Source organism: Geospiza fortis, unplaced genomic scaffold (assembly GCF_000277835.1).
Source record: "Geospiza fortis unplaced genomic scaffold, GeoFor_1.0 scaffold217, whole genome shotgun sequence".
NCBI classification, from domain to species: Eukaryota; Metazoa; Chordata; class Aves; order Passeriformes; family Thraupidae; genus Geospiza; species Geospiza fortis.
Genome location: NW_005054392.1, coordinates 238,186 through 254,969, shown reverse-complemented (window position 1 = coordinate 254,969; position 16,784 = coordinate 238,186). Strand labels below are relative to the sequence as shown.

The 16,784-nt window shown below is 40.1% G+C and overlaps 1 protein-coding gene across 3 annotated transcripts in view; it reads left to right on the top strand.

The window, feature by feature from the left end:
• The window catches only part of MTHFD1L (methylenetetrahydrofolate dehydrogenase (NADP+ dependent) 1 like), a 145,619-nt gene that overhangs the window by 92,744 nt on the left and 36,091 nt on the right, over positions 1-16,784 (top strand). For all 3 annotated transcript variants that reach the window (XM_031060824.1, XM_031060825.1, XM_031060826.1), the window contains 2 exons: positions 2,662-2,769; positions 4,176-4,328. In XM_031060824.1, coding sequence (XP_030916684.1) covers positions 2,662-2,769; positions 4,176-4,328 — 261 coding nt within the window. The remainder of the gene's footprint in view (positions 1-2,661; positions 2,770-4,175; positions 4,329-16,784) is intronic.

The following is a 16,784-nucleotide window of genomic DNA, read 5'->3' as shown; positions in this document are numbered from 1 at the left end:
ACTTCAGGAAGGAAGCATATCTGAGAGTGTGCATGTGCATGGGCTGTGTTGATGTCCATAGCACATCTGTGCCTTCCTGCTGGTTTCTGTCTGAATTTGGCTCAGCCAAGACTCATGTTGCCTCTGCTGAGATTAAATAGGCTCAAACTCTCCTCTGACACCATGCGCACATTGCCTCACCTGTTTGTGTGAGCATGCCTGGCAAGAACATGACAGGCTCAGGAAACCACTTTTTTTTGCTATTCACTCTCCCACAACCCCTTCCTCATTGGTGATTCCTCTGAGGTTACATTTGCAAAATTTGAGGTGTGGGTACTGACCCAGAAAGTATCTGAAATTCTGGTTAAAGAAAAAACAAACCAGGAAAAAACCACAAACCATAAATCCAAAGGGATATGGTTTGACTGTCCAGCTCAGACTCAGCCATGCAACACACTGCACATATCCCAGGAGAAGCAAAGTGCCACCACTGTCATTAAAGCATTCTCCTCTGATATTATCCAGAGCCCTGCTGGGTTTCTTTGGAAAATACAGCTGTGGTCATTGGAAGGGGGCTGAAGGCGCAGTAGTTACGCTGCTGTCAAATTAGTTTGAAATGTTTTGACACAAATGCAAGTTGAATCTAAATGTCCATCTCCATCTCAGTGAATTTACTGAGGTTTAAGCAGAAAGCTGTTAGTTTCCATGTTGGCCTGCTGACAACAAGGAATGGAATTCCTTTTGCATTTCCATTTGCCATTGCTGTTAGTCCTTTACTGCAAGCAAACAGCACCCAGAAGGCAAATTAACAGACATGTTTTGCATTTCTCCCACTGTGTTGAAAACTGCCATGGATATGAATGTACTTAATAATCACCCTGAGACAAATTTCATCTTGTGATGGCTGTCCATGACACTAAGTATTCCATTCAGCTTGCTGCTGCCAGGAATTTTACACAGGATATTTGCAATGTGCTATCTCCAGTCCTGATTAGATTTTCCTGCACTGCTTGGATTCCTGTAAAAAGCATGATGTTGGGAATGTGACATTATTCCACCCAATTAAGGTGCAGTAATTGTATCGTGAGCATGTTCAGAAAGTGCCTTGTGAAGCTTCTTTAAACCTGTCTTTGTAATTTCAGATCTGAGGGGGAATTTTATCTGAGCCTTCGTAGCTTTTAACTGCCTTACATTTAAGGTACTTGGAAGTCTGGAGAGATCCTTTTCTTGTGATACCTCTGTTACTGAAGTTCTTTAATAATGTAAGCTTTAATTTTTCTGAAATTTAATCATAAATACAAAAAAGATTGGCCTGACACAAACCTTTCAACTGATGTATCTTTGCAGAAAAAGAACTACTTCTAGACAGGTATTGCAAAAATGTGGTTAACTATGGAACTTCCTATAAGTGCATCAGATAGGGTTCATTATTCACAAATTAATTAATTTCTTGCCTTTGTTAGAATAAAATGATTCACTTCTATTTTGTGTCCTGGTGCTTTTTGTATTGCTTTTTGGATTGTATTTGTATTACCAAGTCTTCTTCCCCAGGTGATTATCTCTCTAGACTTTGTGTAGCACTTATTCCATGGGTGTTGTTAATTAAATATTCTACAAGTTACTGATGAGATATTCCCTTTAATATTGCACACATCTCTGGCCATCTGTAGTGAGCACAGAATTATCTGAAGTCGTGGTAAGATCCCTCCTCCATCATCCTGTTCCTATTGAAAGAAGTCAGAGAATGGCTTGTTTAAAATAGGCCAGAGGAGTCACAATTGCTGTCTCCTGGGTCATTAAAAATAAAAGGAAAGAGAAGGAGGAAATAGGAAAGAGTTGTTTACTCTAAATACACAAAAATGATGGCACAAAAAGTAAATGCCTGATCTGACCACAAAAACCTGTTTCTTGAAAATATGTTAAGGGTTTTATAACAGATTGAATGTGAGAGTCTGCCTCTGCCTTCAAATAGAAGCTGTGAAGGCAGAACTTGTTCAGTTTGAGCTGAATAACATGATGTGAATACTCTTGGAGACTGGGATTTAACTTAGTGACTTGGGGTTTCAAAATGAATTCTAGAATTCTTTCATATTATTTTTTTTAAGTGTCCAAAGTGCTTTACAATATCAAAGCTACAATTAAAAATATGCCTGTTAGAAAGGACAGGAGGTAAGAATAATAATAATGAAAGAAAATCACAATCAAAGGAGCAGTGATGAGGAATTCTCTGCTACAATTCCTTGCTTCTCAGGGGAACCTTCCCTGGCTGCCTCCTACCTTGCCTTGTCTACTCGTGTAGGTCATCTTTATTCTGAAACTCTTCTGTCTAGTGATCCCTGTTAACCCAGTGGAGATTGAGGTGTAGGTTATCTCTTCACTCTCATAACTAGATGGCAGTAATTTTCTCCCCCCACTTCAGGTGAGCATAAGCTTACATTGTCTACTCTGTAATGCACAAATTGTGCAGCTTCCAAATTTTGGAGTAGCTGAAATCACAGCTGTTAGCTCATGTACTTGTAGTATCATATCCGTCACCAGTGCTCCTTACTTGGTCTCATGCTTTAGCAAGCCTGTTTAACAGGGATGAATCTAAATAAGAGATTCAGAGACCTCACTCAGCAAACAAGATCCTAGTTTCTCTTGGCCATTGTTCATCCTTGTATTGTTTCCTTGTCTCTGCAGCTTCCTATTGTTGAGAAAATAAGGATCATTGCTCAGAAGGTGTATGGAGCTCAGGATATCGAATTGTCTCCTGCCGCGCAGTCTCAAGTTGATCGTTACACCCGGCAGGTAAGAACACCAGGGAATGGGCAGGCAGGTCCCTGCTGGGTTGAGTCTTGGGAAACCTCAGGGTGTAACATGTTCTCAGACTGGAGTGTTAAGTCAAGCTTTGCTGAAAGGCATGAGCTTACCCATGGTGGTGAACTGTGGAGGTCAGTATGGGTTGGTTTAGATTTGTAGAACATAATGGTTTTAACCTTGAAGGTGATCTCCTGTTAGGTATGAATGGAGTTCAGAATTCTTCTGAGATTGTCCATGAAACTGTACTTTCTGTGCAGTTTGGGTTACTCTCCTAATCCTGACAATTGCGTATCTGCAAATGTTGCTGCTAGCAAATGTAACCAATTTTAGCATGAGTGTTCATTTGTACCTGCAAAAAAGAGTGTGCAAACACAATAAGACCTGTGCACAGCTATGCACATTGACAATGAACATCCCAATATTTGTAAAATCTTTTGATTTCTTTCTGTTCCTATTACTTTCAAGGAGTTATGAGTACTAGAACATGAAATACATCACCTATCCTAAAGCATGTGAGAACATGTTACAGTTTGAAAAGTTTTGAGACCATGTGGAGAGGTGAATGTGTTTTTTGTAGTGGAATGGCTTCTGAACATAAATGTCGCTGGAACCTTTCTGTCAGAAAATAAAAACAATATGTCCAGGAAAAATTCCTGAGTAAACTTCAGCAGCTTGGTCAGACAAGCAGAAGTCCTTGGTCAGACAGGTGGACAGTCATCTTCCCTAAAATGAAAACTTCCTGAGAATTAATTTGATTTTTGTAAATGGAAAAGAAGGTTACTTAGTGTACTTGAAGCTAAATAATCCATGCCTTTTTTTTTCCTGCTGTGATTCTCTAATCCATTTTTTAGTCTAAGTGTTAGTATATTAGGAAATATTTTCACAATGTCGCCTAAAGAGTTGTCAGCACTGAGCAGCAGAGACAATTCCCTGAAGTGCCGCCTCTCCTTCTGCCTTCTGTTTGTAAAAGAATTGAATGGAAGAGTGAAAGGTGCCTGACTCAAGAGTAATCAATAACTTGGAGACAAATTATGGGCAGGGGGAGCTAATGAGGCACTTTTCCTGATTTTCTCCCACGTTTTCAGTAATTAACACTGACAGTAGTGAAGGGGGTGCCATCACCTCATGCAGGTTTTGTCTTGTTTAAAAACAAAGGAAAGCATCATGAGCACCATTTGTGTTTACCCTCATGAAGACATTAATACCATTAGAAAATTTTGGACTCTGAATCCTGGTCTCAAGTTGCTGTCTAACTGGGTCATTAGAGCCCAAAGGGAACTGCTGTAGGAGAGGTTTCTAGAAGATGCTGATAACAAAACTAAAACATAATGTGCCTTTACTGTGATTTTAAAAACATTTTTCTTTTCTTTCCCTTTTTTTTTTTTTTTTGTTAGGGATTTGGAAATCTTCCCATTTGCATGGCCAAAACTCACCTATCCCTCTCCCATCAGCCTGAGAGGAAGGGTGTTCCCACTGGTTTCATTTTGCCAATTAGCGATGTGCGAGCCAGCATTGGAGCTGGATTCATCTACCCTCTGGTAGGAACGGTGAGTGCAAAGCGTTCCACTCATTAACTCCCCTTTCACCCAGCTTGACAGGGAAGTGCATTTCCTGTTTGCCTCTAAAAATAATGTGTAGAACCATGTGAGTTCTTGCTTTTGTGTGATAATCTTGTCCTCAAATTTTATGGAGCTCCACGTTGATAGGAAAAGATAATCAAGAAAATGCAATGTCATATAAGAGCTTTGACTGTTGGATCTGAGAGAATGGCTCTTGCTGTTGTTTCTGTTGCTGTTGTTTTTAGGTTAGTCTACGGTGTTGAAGCACCCTAATGCTGCAGAAAAATGAATTTACTTGTCGTTGCCTTTTCTTATTCAAATTGCAGCCTGTAAATAACTAGTTAGATATTATTCTAAATTTTAAATCTTTTACCTATCATTACAAACCATTTCAATGCATTTAGATTAAAGGAATTGTGTTGGGGAATAGAGTATGCTTAAAATAATTGCTCTTCAGCTGATGAGCCTGATCTGCTCCCAGTCTTTATGAACATTACTAGTGGTGCTGTAAAAGTAAGTTATGGTGGGAAGGGGTAGATTTTTAACTGCAGAAGTAATAGTACATTCCTTCTCCTTTATTAGAGATTTAAACAATGAGGTGCTAAAAAGAGGCAGTCATCATCCTTTCTTCCTATCCATCCTTACAAGTACGGATTGAGATTAGGAAGCTCCTGATATTTCTTCCCTTGCAGGCCTTATCGAAATAGCTGAGAAGTGAGTTGGCTCATGCCTTCTGCCAACCACGCACATCTTAATCCAAACAGCAGTTGAACTGCATCTGACATCTCCTAGCTAGAGTTATTACTTACATGTAGCTGATTCATGGGATGGTGCTGGAGAAGGGATGCAAAAGCCATTGCATTTCCGGAAAGAGTACTCTCCCAATGTTATCTCATCTTCCCAGAGCACGGCCTGATTTCCTTGTGTAGCAGTACACTTAGGAAAGGTTGAAAGTTTCTAATCTATTGTTTTGAATTCCCTCCGAAACAATCAAGTGTTTGAAATGAGGAAGGAAGTACTTTCTGACCAGGAGGGTTCCTGGAGTTCAGGAAACTGTGTCACTTTAAGTCACTGGACTTGGGGATACGCTTTCCTTCTGCATGACCACATTATGCACATCCTCCAGAAGCAGAGCACAGCTGTGTATTTAAATTGTGTAAGACCAAATTCCAGTTACTGGTGACAGGGTTAAAATTTGTCAGAACTTCTAGTATCTCCTTCGTGGCCTGGATTCAAGTTTGCACTGCAAGTTGTGTGTCATGAAGTTATGAGGAGTGCATGTGAGTAATGGGCAGCAACTAATTCAAATACATGAGGGAGCATTTCTGTTGGATGTCAGAATGAAATATTCTTGGGTTGAGCTTTCTGAATGAGTCACACCCTGCATGCTTTGCTATAAACTAGCTGCAGTTCAGTGTCATAAATCCATAGAAACTGTCCATAGGAGCAGTATAAACCAAATCAGTTCAAGGATTACCTCTTTCTGTTACCATTTGGAAACCAAAAAATGAAGTTCTTTTGAAGGATATTTTGTATATGAGGTTTCTTTTTGGAGGAGAATTTAAAAAATACGTCTAAGTTAGTTAGCTTGACTTTGGTGAGAAGCAGTATTAGCCATGGAACTTCTCCCGTATCCTGAGCTGGGAAGGCAGTATAGCCTGTGTTATGTATTCCAAGAGAGTTTGTAGGCGAGGTATTGTATAAACATAAGATCCCCAAGAGGTAAAAATGTAAATACATGGACATCGATCATTGGTTGTTTGGAAAAATATTGCTAATGCTCAGGAATGTAATGCTCAGGAATGTGGGACAGAACACTTCTTGGAACCATCACAATTGCTACAAATCAGAATGAATGAATGAATTTGAATGTATTCCTAACGTCGTTAACACACAGTTCTTTCTTTAGAATTAAATTTATAGCAAGAGGTCCAACCTGCTGCCTTTCAAAGTGGAGAGTTGCGGGCATCATGAAACAAACTTTCATAGTGTAATTGCACCACGGCTTTTGAAACCACTTTTCTTATTTGTCGCCTTCAGATTTTTTGTGCGTGTTGTTGTCAGCAACTATGTCTTAGGGTTAGTGTTACTTTTTAAGTTGTGCTAGAAGAAATATTTTTGATGTTTAGCTTCAAAACTGAAAGCCTTCCCTTGGTAGTTCTCTTTCTAATAAAGCTGAAAATCTGAAAATGTCTGCAAGAACAAAGCAAGTATAAAAGGGCATGTCCTGAAGGCTTAGAGTGGTTGGAAGTCACTGTTGTGAGTAGAGGGATTACAGAAATCCCTGCGACAGCCTATAGTGAAAAGATCCAGTCGTGACAGTGGAGTAGATTTCTTTATATAGGAAAAGAAGAAGCAGTACAAAATTTTTTCCCCTTCCACTGCTTGCTGGCTAATTGTATTAATAGAGATGTCCCTTAATACCTAAGCTGCTCAGAACCTTCTTACAGCTAAGGCTTTTCTGACGGCAGGAAAAAAAATGCTATTTTTCATTAAAGTTGTAGTGATAATTCTGATGCTAATTAAATGTCAAACACCATTCTCAAAGCATATTTTTTACCAGGCAAACTTCTCATATTCTGACGTGTCAGAATTATTTATCAGTAAAGCAGGTTGTTAAGAGTTCTGCTCCAATGTAGTTGGGGAAGAACATTGCAAATGAGAGAGATAAGTACTGCTGAAAGATAATAAACTATCTGCAGTAACTAGCATTTGTGGTTTAGCCTTGTCACTAGCACATGCAAAGTAATGAGATTTGTATTTATCCCAGCTCTGATACACAGTGATTTTTTTAAACTAAATATTTAGCATGTTGTCTTCATATTCTCTAAGCAATATTTGGTTTGTGTTATGGTTGGCTCCAGTTCCCATACAGCATGGAAGTCTTTCCAGGAAAAATGAGCTGAGCCTTATCAGAGGAAATCAGCAGTGAAACAAGAGGTGCATTTAATTAACACTGGCACAGCTTTTATCCAAGTTCTCTGAGACCATGACCCAGAGGGCTACATCACTCTCACAGGTGGACTGTTGACATCATTGCTTGGCTTAACAGAGTGATGGCAGGAAAGCTGCTGGAGTATATGTAGGAAACCAGTGAGGTCATTCACTAGCAATGCTTGGGTGGGGAGTTATTAGATTTTTTGTAGTTTGTGTGTTTCTCTCCACACCCACCCAAAATGCCATAGCAGTTTGGTGCTTTCTCACATTCAGCCACATTTCCATTGTTCCTTTTCATGTGAGTTGCAAGAATGCAGGAAGGTCATAGAAATAAAACCTGTTGCCTTTTGCCTTTGGGAAGTGATGCTACCAAATCACTGCTGCAGGAAATAAATCAGTGTTTGAGTCACAGTGAGATTTTTAAGCATGTACTACTCTTCTCCAGCCATGCACTTTCATTTCAATGGGTTAAAATTACAGGCATGGTCACTCTGAAAATATGTGGAGCCTTTGGAGTCATGGCCAGCTTCCAAATTCTCACAATGAACTGACATCCTTCAGATATCAACATATCTGAAGAAAGGTCAACCTATTACAGAAATATTTTTCTCCTCGTAGAGAAAGAAGTTCAAGTCTCTGGAACTAGTGCTGAAACTATATCCCCTTGGAAAGAACTCTTGGGGTGACCCAGAGTAGTTTGAAATCAGTGCATGGGCGGAACAAAGCTCTAGCTCACTTGTGGGTGAGAGCCAGGGCTGCCCTGCCAAAATATTACCTGGATATTGTAAGAGGGAAAAGACCTCACAAGTAAATATTTTTATTAATACTTTGAGAAGGAAAATATTGTTCCCCGTTGAATTAATATCTTCTTTCTTAGTGCTTAAGAGATTATTGAGTTTGGAGAGTGTCTGTTGAACATAAGCTGGAGTCCAGGCCACCTGAAGTGAAATTGCAGGTTTTCAGTAGTGCATAATGCTCAGATTGCTTCCAAACTGTCCTTTTGTCACTTTCCTCAGGTGCTTTTATGGGACAGGTGAATAATAATTGTTTGATTGCTCAACTCATCCTGGTGATCTGTGTAACACCGGGTAGCATTTCAAAAGCAGAAATGATGGGGAGGTTTATATTTGCTTTGTAAAACATTTAGATTACAGTTCAATTTTGTATTGTTTACAAAGGATTTAAGCTCTTCTAGGTATTCGGACCACTCTTGGTCCAAAAAATGTCCCTGGGGATGTGGCATTTGGCAAGTGCCTTTGGTGTTGGATAGTTGCTGTGCTGTAGCAGTGCTCAGAACAGCTAGTTGTGAAAGCTGGGTGCTCACAGACTCTGTGGGCTGGTTTTGAGATAGCTGCAAGAAGTGTGTAAGCAGTGAGAGTAAAGGAAAGCCATGAAGTTCAACTCCTGTAGGAAAGTAGGTTAACAATTGTTTCGTTCTAAATTGAAAATTGGTAACAGGGAAAGAAAAGCTGCCCTCTGTTAGATGCTGTGCCTTTGTATCTATCACAGTAGGTGATAGATGAGGGAGAGAGGTTTTCTGAATTACAAAGGCTGCATCATTCCTGTCCAGTGACCAGCTATGCACACACAGAAATGCTGAATGATGTTCTACTTGGGGGAAGGCTGAGGAATTATTCAGGATAGGGTTGATGGACTGGGGGTGACCAGATAGGTATGATTGATGGCTAGAAGTGAGAGTGGGGACAATCAACTTCAGTTTGTTGTGTCTAAAAGCCAGAGGCTGAGAGGTTAGTTAGTAGGCTGAGGTTAGTGTAATAGCAGACAACTTCTGGCCCTTGGTGCCATTGCATGATGTGGTTGTGATGGTATTGTCTGACCAGAGAGGGGAGGGTCTCTGTAGATGAGGCAGAAATAGTCCTAAGTGAATGATTTAGCTGAAGGGCTGAGGAAAAAGTTGCAGATTATAATGGAATGGTTTGCCTTTGCAAACATCCCAGGTGTGTGGACTGTGAGGCGGTTAAAATTCAAGGATGGCAGTGTCCATTTGTGATCAGAAGATGGGAATAGAAGATTGAGGGCAGGATTGGAGAGATGGAATTGGCTGGAAAGGAAAAAACTGAGAGTTGTACTGATGGGAAGAAATACCTGTGAAATTATTTGGAGACACATCCAAGATGTACATGGAGAACTGGAAGAGGACACTGACATAAAAACCACAAGGGTTAAAGAGCTTGGAAGATGTTCCAAAAGCATTAGTTAAAACAATGAGATGACCTAAGATCTGGGCAGGAAGAAGTCATGTGAGTAATGAATGTAGTTACAGGAGAGCAGAACATGCCTTTCTGATGACTAAGGATTTTTTTTTAATTTAAGAGGAAAAGAGTAGAGTTCAGCTGGCTTGAAAATATCATTATAATTTCTGTAACTTTTGAAAGGGAATAGAAAAGAATGTATTTAAATGGTAGAAATTTTCATATAGTCTGTGTATTTACTGTTTCATTCACCTGTTTTAAACGGATGTGGATAAACCAGTGCTTGTTGGAAATACAGAGTAAATATACTTTGCTTTGGATCACTGTACCTCCATACCATGGCTGGGACACAGGCATATGGTAAAATACTCTCTTACAACCCGAAACAACACCCAAAAAACCCCACAAACCAACCTCTCTTCCTCCTCTGCCACATCTTGACAGATAATAAAGGCAAAACACTTACTTAGATCCTGTATAGTTCATGCTGTCACTCTTGGCTGCTGTTTGTTTGCTAGTATGCATTATTTAACCTACATCATAATAATGTACCATGTATTGCCTTTTCTGAATGAAGGACCATGTCTCATTGCTGATCAGATTAAATTGGTACCTTATTATTGCTTTATTCCACCTAACCTTACATTCCTTGAGGGCCAGCACTTGTAGTTAGAGAAATGAATGAATAGTTTTGATTTGTTTTCTACTGAGAAGAAAAAAGAAGTTTTGTGGGGGTGTATGTATGTTATTCAGTGAACTGAATTGTTGAAGGAAAACCTGTTTTTTTGGGACAGGATGAAATCACTAGATAACATATCAAATAAGAAAATAGACCCTGTGGTTTGGTAAGCTATTTAATATTTAGTTTTGATGATATTTTTTCTTACTATAACCTCCATTTTAAGCAATTCTTGTATGACTCCTGTGAAATTATTTCTTTGTATCCAGTGTCCACTATTTTCCAAAATAATTTTCCCATCTTACCATATTTTAAGCCTTGTCAGAGACTTTTTAATGCAAATGTTTAAATTTGGTTTTAAATAAAATTAACTTTTTAGTGACAAAAATGGACTAAGTGTATTTCTAGTATCAATCAGGTTTCCTTTGTCATCTTTTCCAAGTATATTTATATTAAATACATCCATAGAAATGTAACATTATGTTTAAGCTCTTAGACATGTCAGTGTTAATCTAAAGTAGTTTATCTGAATAGGTAAACTTAAAACTTATTTACAGCTACAAGAGGTGACTTTCATGTTTCACTTTAGCCAGAAAAAGTTTCAGACTAATTCCCTGAAAATGCATTTTGATGGTCTCCCATCTCTTGAGGGAATTTTTCCTAACCTCCTTTGCTTTACATGTGAAAGGGCATGGAAGGCATGGTGGATCAGAGCTCAGAGCAGCTGCAGAGGAATTTCCCAGGCTAGTGTGCCGGGCTCAGGAGTGCTGGAGCAGATGTTTTCAGTTAAGAGGAGCTGACTCGGCACAGCAGCCCAGGCAGCACAGATTCACTGATCACGGGCAGTGCCTGGCCAGCGCAGACACGTTTGAGCAATGCAGGAACCAAGAGAGCTCATTATGCTCTGGAGCAGTTTTGTTTGTGGTGGTTGTGAATGTCTTGCTCTCATCAGAGCTGGGACGTTGTATGTAATGAACTCAGTGCAGCTTAGGCTTGCAGATGCCATCAGTGCAGGCAAATGGGAATCACCTGGAGTGCACGTGGAGCCAAAGGTGCATCTCTGGGAAAGCATCCTTTGCTCAGGGCCTTCAGGGAGCCTGGGAGTCATTAAGATCCTACCTGTGATCATAACCAGTTTGGGTATATCGTTCCTCTGTTTCATTCCCTTGTCTCTGATTTACAGTCCATGATCCCCGATAAGAATGGATATGGCTGCATCAGTTAAGAAGGGAAAAACAAGAGACTGATAATCCATATGGAGAGTAGGGCTCTTTAAATGATGTACATTAGCTTATTTGCTCAGGGCTTGCTTTTAACAAAGATGTATCAGTTAAAAGTGCAATTTGGACAGAAGCCAGCACCAATTTTGGACAACTGCCCTTGAATTTTATGCATGACTTCACAGAAGAAATAGGGATGTTGCAGTGGGAATGCAGGCACGTGCAAGTCTGAGCAGTTAGTGAATGCCTCTTGCTGGGTGTTCTGCAGGGCAAAGAGGGAAGCAGGTGGGTGAATCGTGGCAGCCTCTCTGTGGTGCAGCAGTGCTGCCTGCCCACCCTGGTCCCAGCCTGCAGCTCTGACCCTGCTGGTTGGCACACCTGATGTGTGTCCAGAGCAGGTAAATGGGTTTGGTTTAGAGCTCATCCAATCAGCCTGGTACATGTGGATTTTGATCAGATGTGAAGAGCTCAAAAATCAGTTTATGGAATGCCTTGAAACAGCGATGTTAATGGTTAGATTATGCTACCCATGTGGAAGATATACAGACTTAAACATTAGAGAGGGCAGCCAGGTATTTCTTCTCCCATTCATGATATTTTGGGTGACTTGCTGTGGGAAGAGGCTGACACTACCAGACAGAGGAGCCACTGAATCTGATTGCTTTGGGGCAGGATGGGTATTGCTGCTGCCTGTCATGGTTCAGTGTGGTAGTAGCAGCCATCCTGTCACTTCCAGCTTTCTGCTGTTCCTCTGTATAGGGAAAAAATGAAATTATGTTTCATGCTCCCTATTTTTGCTTGTTCAGCCTGATAAGCTTCCTCAGTTGAAGAAAGTGAAATTTCTGAAAAGGTTCTCTGTGGCTTAAATGAGAAATTTAGAGATTCAGCCATTCATTAAGGAATAAGTAGTTACTTTTTTAAACTATGTGCAATTTTTTTGAGAAGCTATCTTATGCTCACCTAAAGGAAAAAAACCATTGTCCTTTCAACGTTCGTACAGATGCACTTTTCAAATGCTGATTTTCAAATTTTAAAAAGATTGATTCCTTGATAGCAGCGAGAAACTTTACAGTTTGGCTCAAGTGAGTGAAATTTTTCCAGACTGTCCAGTAAGACAAACTACCTAGCAGATGTAGATAGCTGTATATTTGAGCTTGGCAACTTACTGAAACTCTAAAAATGATTTAGGGCTGATAGCAGGAACCTAGCTGGAGGCTGCAAGTCTGTGACTGAACAGTTTTATTGAATTCTGGATAAATAAGGTGAAAGATGTTTTGAACTTAATAATGTTCCCAGCATCTTGCTTTCTTTCGTTAAATTGTGGCATATAAAATAAACAGTGAGCTAATTAACATTAAAGAATGATGAATATTTGTGCCTTCTGGTCAAGGGATTATCCTTGTTAAAACGGGAAATGGACTCTGATTTCCTTTTTTTAAGTATTTTCTCCATAAACTTTGTATGACAATGTGAGGTTAAAAATAGGCTATAATTTTAGATGTAAAACATATATCTATTATTAGTTAACAAATAGCTTTTACAGGGAAGGAAGGACATTTTCCAGATTGTTTTATATTGAAATAAATGCATCCTGCATTTGTTATGCACAAAATAGTATAAACTGAGAAATTAGAAACTGAGCTTCTCTGATTTATTATGTTGTGACATGGACTATTGAAGCTGTAATCCTCAACATTTCCATACTATCTCTTTGTATTAGTAATTTGCTAGACAAGCAAAATTTTTACTTTTTTTTTTAAATAAAGAGTCCAGAGGTACAAACAGTAAGGTCCCCCTGACAATTCTGGGACCGGACCATGAATAAAATTCACAATTTCCTGGCCTACAAAATCATGAGATGTTTATGTCTAAGAATGTGAAAAATCAGCATGGGGTATTTCCATTGGAGTAGGCTGACCTACATTCTGTACACAATGCTAAAAGATAAAGTTATGCTTCTACTCCTCCCCTACTCCACCCACCCGCCCACATAAAAATTCTAAAGTATTTCCTGAGATATTCCTCATGTGTCCTTATTTTTAAAAATACAAAATGTACAAATGCTGGCATGCTGAATTTTCCTTTTGATAAGTGGTAATGGGTTTGCTTTGAAAAGAGCAACCTTTCTTTACTTATGAAATGATGAAATGCCATGAACAGAGCGTTACCTTTTGACACGCTTGGCCTCACATCAAGTCCTGTGTGCCATTTTGGGTGCCACGTTAAAAAAAAAGGTTATAAAGCTATTAGAGAGCATCCAGAGGAGAGCTGTGAAGATGGTGATGGGTGTGGAGCAGAAGCCTTATGGGGAACAGCTGAAATCACTTGGTTTCTGAAATGAACGGCAGAGGAGACTGAGGGGAAGACCTCATTGCAGTCTACAACTCCTCTCTGGTGACCAGTGCCAGGACCCGAGGGAATGGCAGGAAGGAGTGTCAGGAGAGTATTCCCAATGAAACATGCCTGACAGTGCTGCTATCTGGGACAGCTGCAAAAGATCCGAGATGTGGCACCAGATGGGTGGGAGTTCACTTTGACAGCAAAGTTTATCTTCTTTGAGGTAATTTTGACTCTAACCTCCATAACCATCCAGTGGATGATAATCCCATGCTAGCTATACCGGTGCTTGACGCTTTACATGTTAGTGCCTGGCAGCTTTTCTTGAAGTCATATAAAAATGCCTGATACAAATGGAACAGTCGTTTTAACTGGTTTCACATTTTTAATAATGTTTTTTAATAACATGTCAAAGTTTGGAGCTAGTAAGCTAAACAGTTTCTCTCTAGGGACTCCATATTTTTAGAAGATAAAATTCTATAATTGCATGATATTTTAGGCTGGAGTGCCTGACCGCAGCGTCTTTGTTTAATAACCATGTTTCTTTAGACAACATAAGGAGCTGGGCTTTAGGCTTAATAAGAAAAGGTAGTGACATGAAGAAATTCAGAATGAGCTATTCAGTCATATATAAGAATGTTGCAATTGGAAAGAAAGTATTTTAGAAATGTTGAAGTTCTGCACAAGCTGTCCTACTTCAAGATCAGCAATGCTCTGAAGACTTTGAGTCTAAAGTTAACCTCAGTCAGAGTACATGCTTTCAGGAAAAGCAGTGAGAATTAGGTAATCAGGTCATGGTTCCTTTTCTGCTCAGCCGCTCCAGGATTACTTTTTCATGTCTCTTTTTTACTTCACTTTTTTTAGTTGGAGACTACATGTCTACAGCAATTTTAAAAGGGTGGTAGAGTCCAAATCAACTGTTTGTGTTTTTTACAAATAAGCAAAATGGCATAAAGATACTATTTTTCAATCATCATTTAGCAACCAACACATCAATGATTAAATATGTGGAGGCTTGTTATAGTCATAGAAAAATCATTTATATCCCCTGCAATCTTCAGAAAATCTTGCTCTGATTCTCCGTAAATTCTGGTTTTATACTCAAAAGCAGTCTATAAAGGAGCATGGATGAGTGTGGATGAGAAAACTGCATTGTTGCATGGGAAAGGGTTGCTTCATAATTCTCACTGAAGTGGCAAATTTTTTGTATCTTGTAAGGCACCTGCCAGACTGACACCCTACAAACACTGAATATTGAGTGTCTTGAGGTGGCCTTCTGGTTTCAGTGTCACAATCAAATGAGCATACCATAAGCAAAAGCAGCAGAGAAATGTAGAAAATGTGTTTGCCTTTTAGTAAATCATCAGTAAGCTCTTACACTGAGATGATCTGGGTTTGTTACTTGCTCACTCTGTAAAAACAACAAGTAGACTGAGGCTGGAAAAACTATGACAATTTGTCACCTGTAGAAACCTGTTGTAGTGTTTCTAGTCTTTTTTAAGATTAACTTAGATAAGTGAAAATAAATCTCCTGGCTTGGTTTTACTTTTCACTTATATTTTTTCACAAAAAAGCATGAAATTCAACACCGCTTAAGAGTTCCTGCTTGGCTCCTTATTTTCAGTCAGCTGTGAGGGGCAGAAATACTTCTGGAGAAGTGTACTTGGGGACACCTGAGACAGGTGGAATCTCAGTGGTGTTGATTTATATTACACTTCTTTTTCTTTTAGGCAATGCTATTTATAACATAATATGACAAATGCACCCCCAAAAAAGAAGTAGCTAACATCACATAGGTGGTACCAGTGAGTTGTTTTTTCCCAGTTCCATTTGCAACATTTGCCTCATGCTGCTCAAAAGTTACTGCATTTGCACAGCTCTCAAAAACTGCTGGGGCTCACTGCTAATCTGAGAGTTTGTGCAAGGAAGCTGCATGACAAAGCTGTGACTTTTACCTTTCTTTGATTCATGAAATAGCCCAAAAATACAGGAGTCTGTGGTTATTTTCCTGGAAAACAAAAGCTAGTTTGGTATCTTACATGCAGTGCTCTTCATATTTTATTATAAATGCCCAATTTCCCTGCTCACAGTAGAGTTCCCTTGTGAGCATCTCCAGGCTTCATTCAGCCAGTGGTTGTTCAGAAGGCTGTCCTGCAGATTTTTCTCACCATCCAGCTCGTGGTTTCGGCTCAGATCCAATTTCAGTTTCCAAAAGTGTTACTACTATGCAGGATATGTGCCTGTTTGAAAGGATGTTATATAAATAGTGCTTCTGCTCTCCTACAGTTTTACTCTTTTCATAGAATCACAGAATCAATTAGTTTGGAAAAGACCTCTGAGATCATGAATTTCAACCTGTCACCTAACACCACCTTGCCAACTATACCGTGGCACTGAGTGCCTCTTACAGTCTTTTCTTAAAGACCTTCAGGGACGGTGACTCCACCACCTCCCTGGGAAGTCCAGTCCAATTTCTAATCACCCTTTCTGTGAAGAAATTCCTCACAATATCCAAACTGAACCTCTCCTGGTGCAGCTTTAGGCTATATCCTCTCATGCTGTTGCTGGTTGCCTGGGAGGCCAACCCCCACCCGGCTACAGCCTCCTTTCAGGGAGCTGTGGAGAGCAGTAATGTCACCCCTGAGCCTCCTCTTCTCCAGATTAAACATCCCCAGCTCCCTCAGTTGCTCATCAGACTTGTGCTCCAGACCCTTCACCAGTTCTGTTGCCGTTCTCTGGACTCACTCCAGCACCTCTATGTCCTTCCTGTAGTGAGGGGCCTGGAACTGGACAGGGCACTCCAGGTGTGGCCTCACTGCAGGGGAATAATCACTTCCCTCCTCCAGCTGGCCACGCTATTGCTGATTCAGGGTGCCACTGACCCTTCTTGGCCACTTCATGTTCAGCTGCTGTTGATGAGCACCCCCAGGTCCTCCTCTTTCCAGCTGCTGTTCCCCCAGCCCATGGCACTGCCTGGGCTTGTTGTCACCCTAGTGTAGGACACGCACTTGAACCTTGTTGAACTTCTGTAAATGCCATTCACAGCCAACCTCAACAG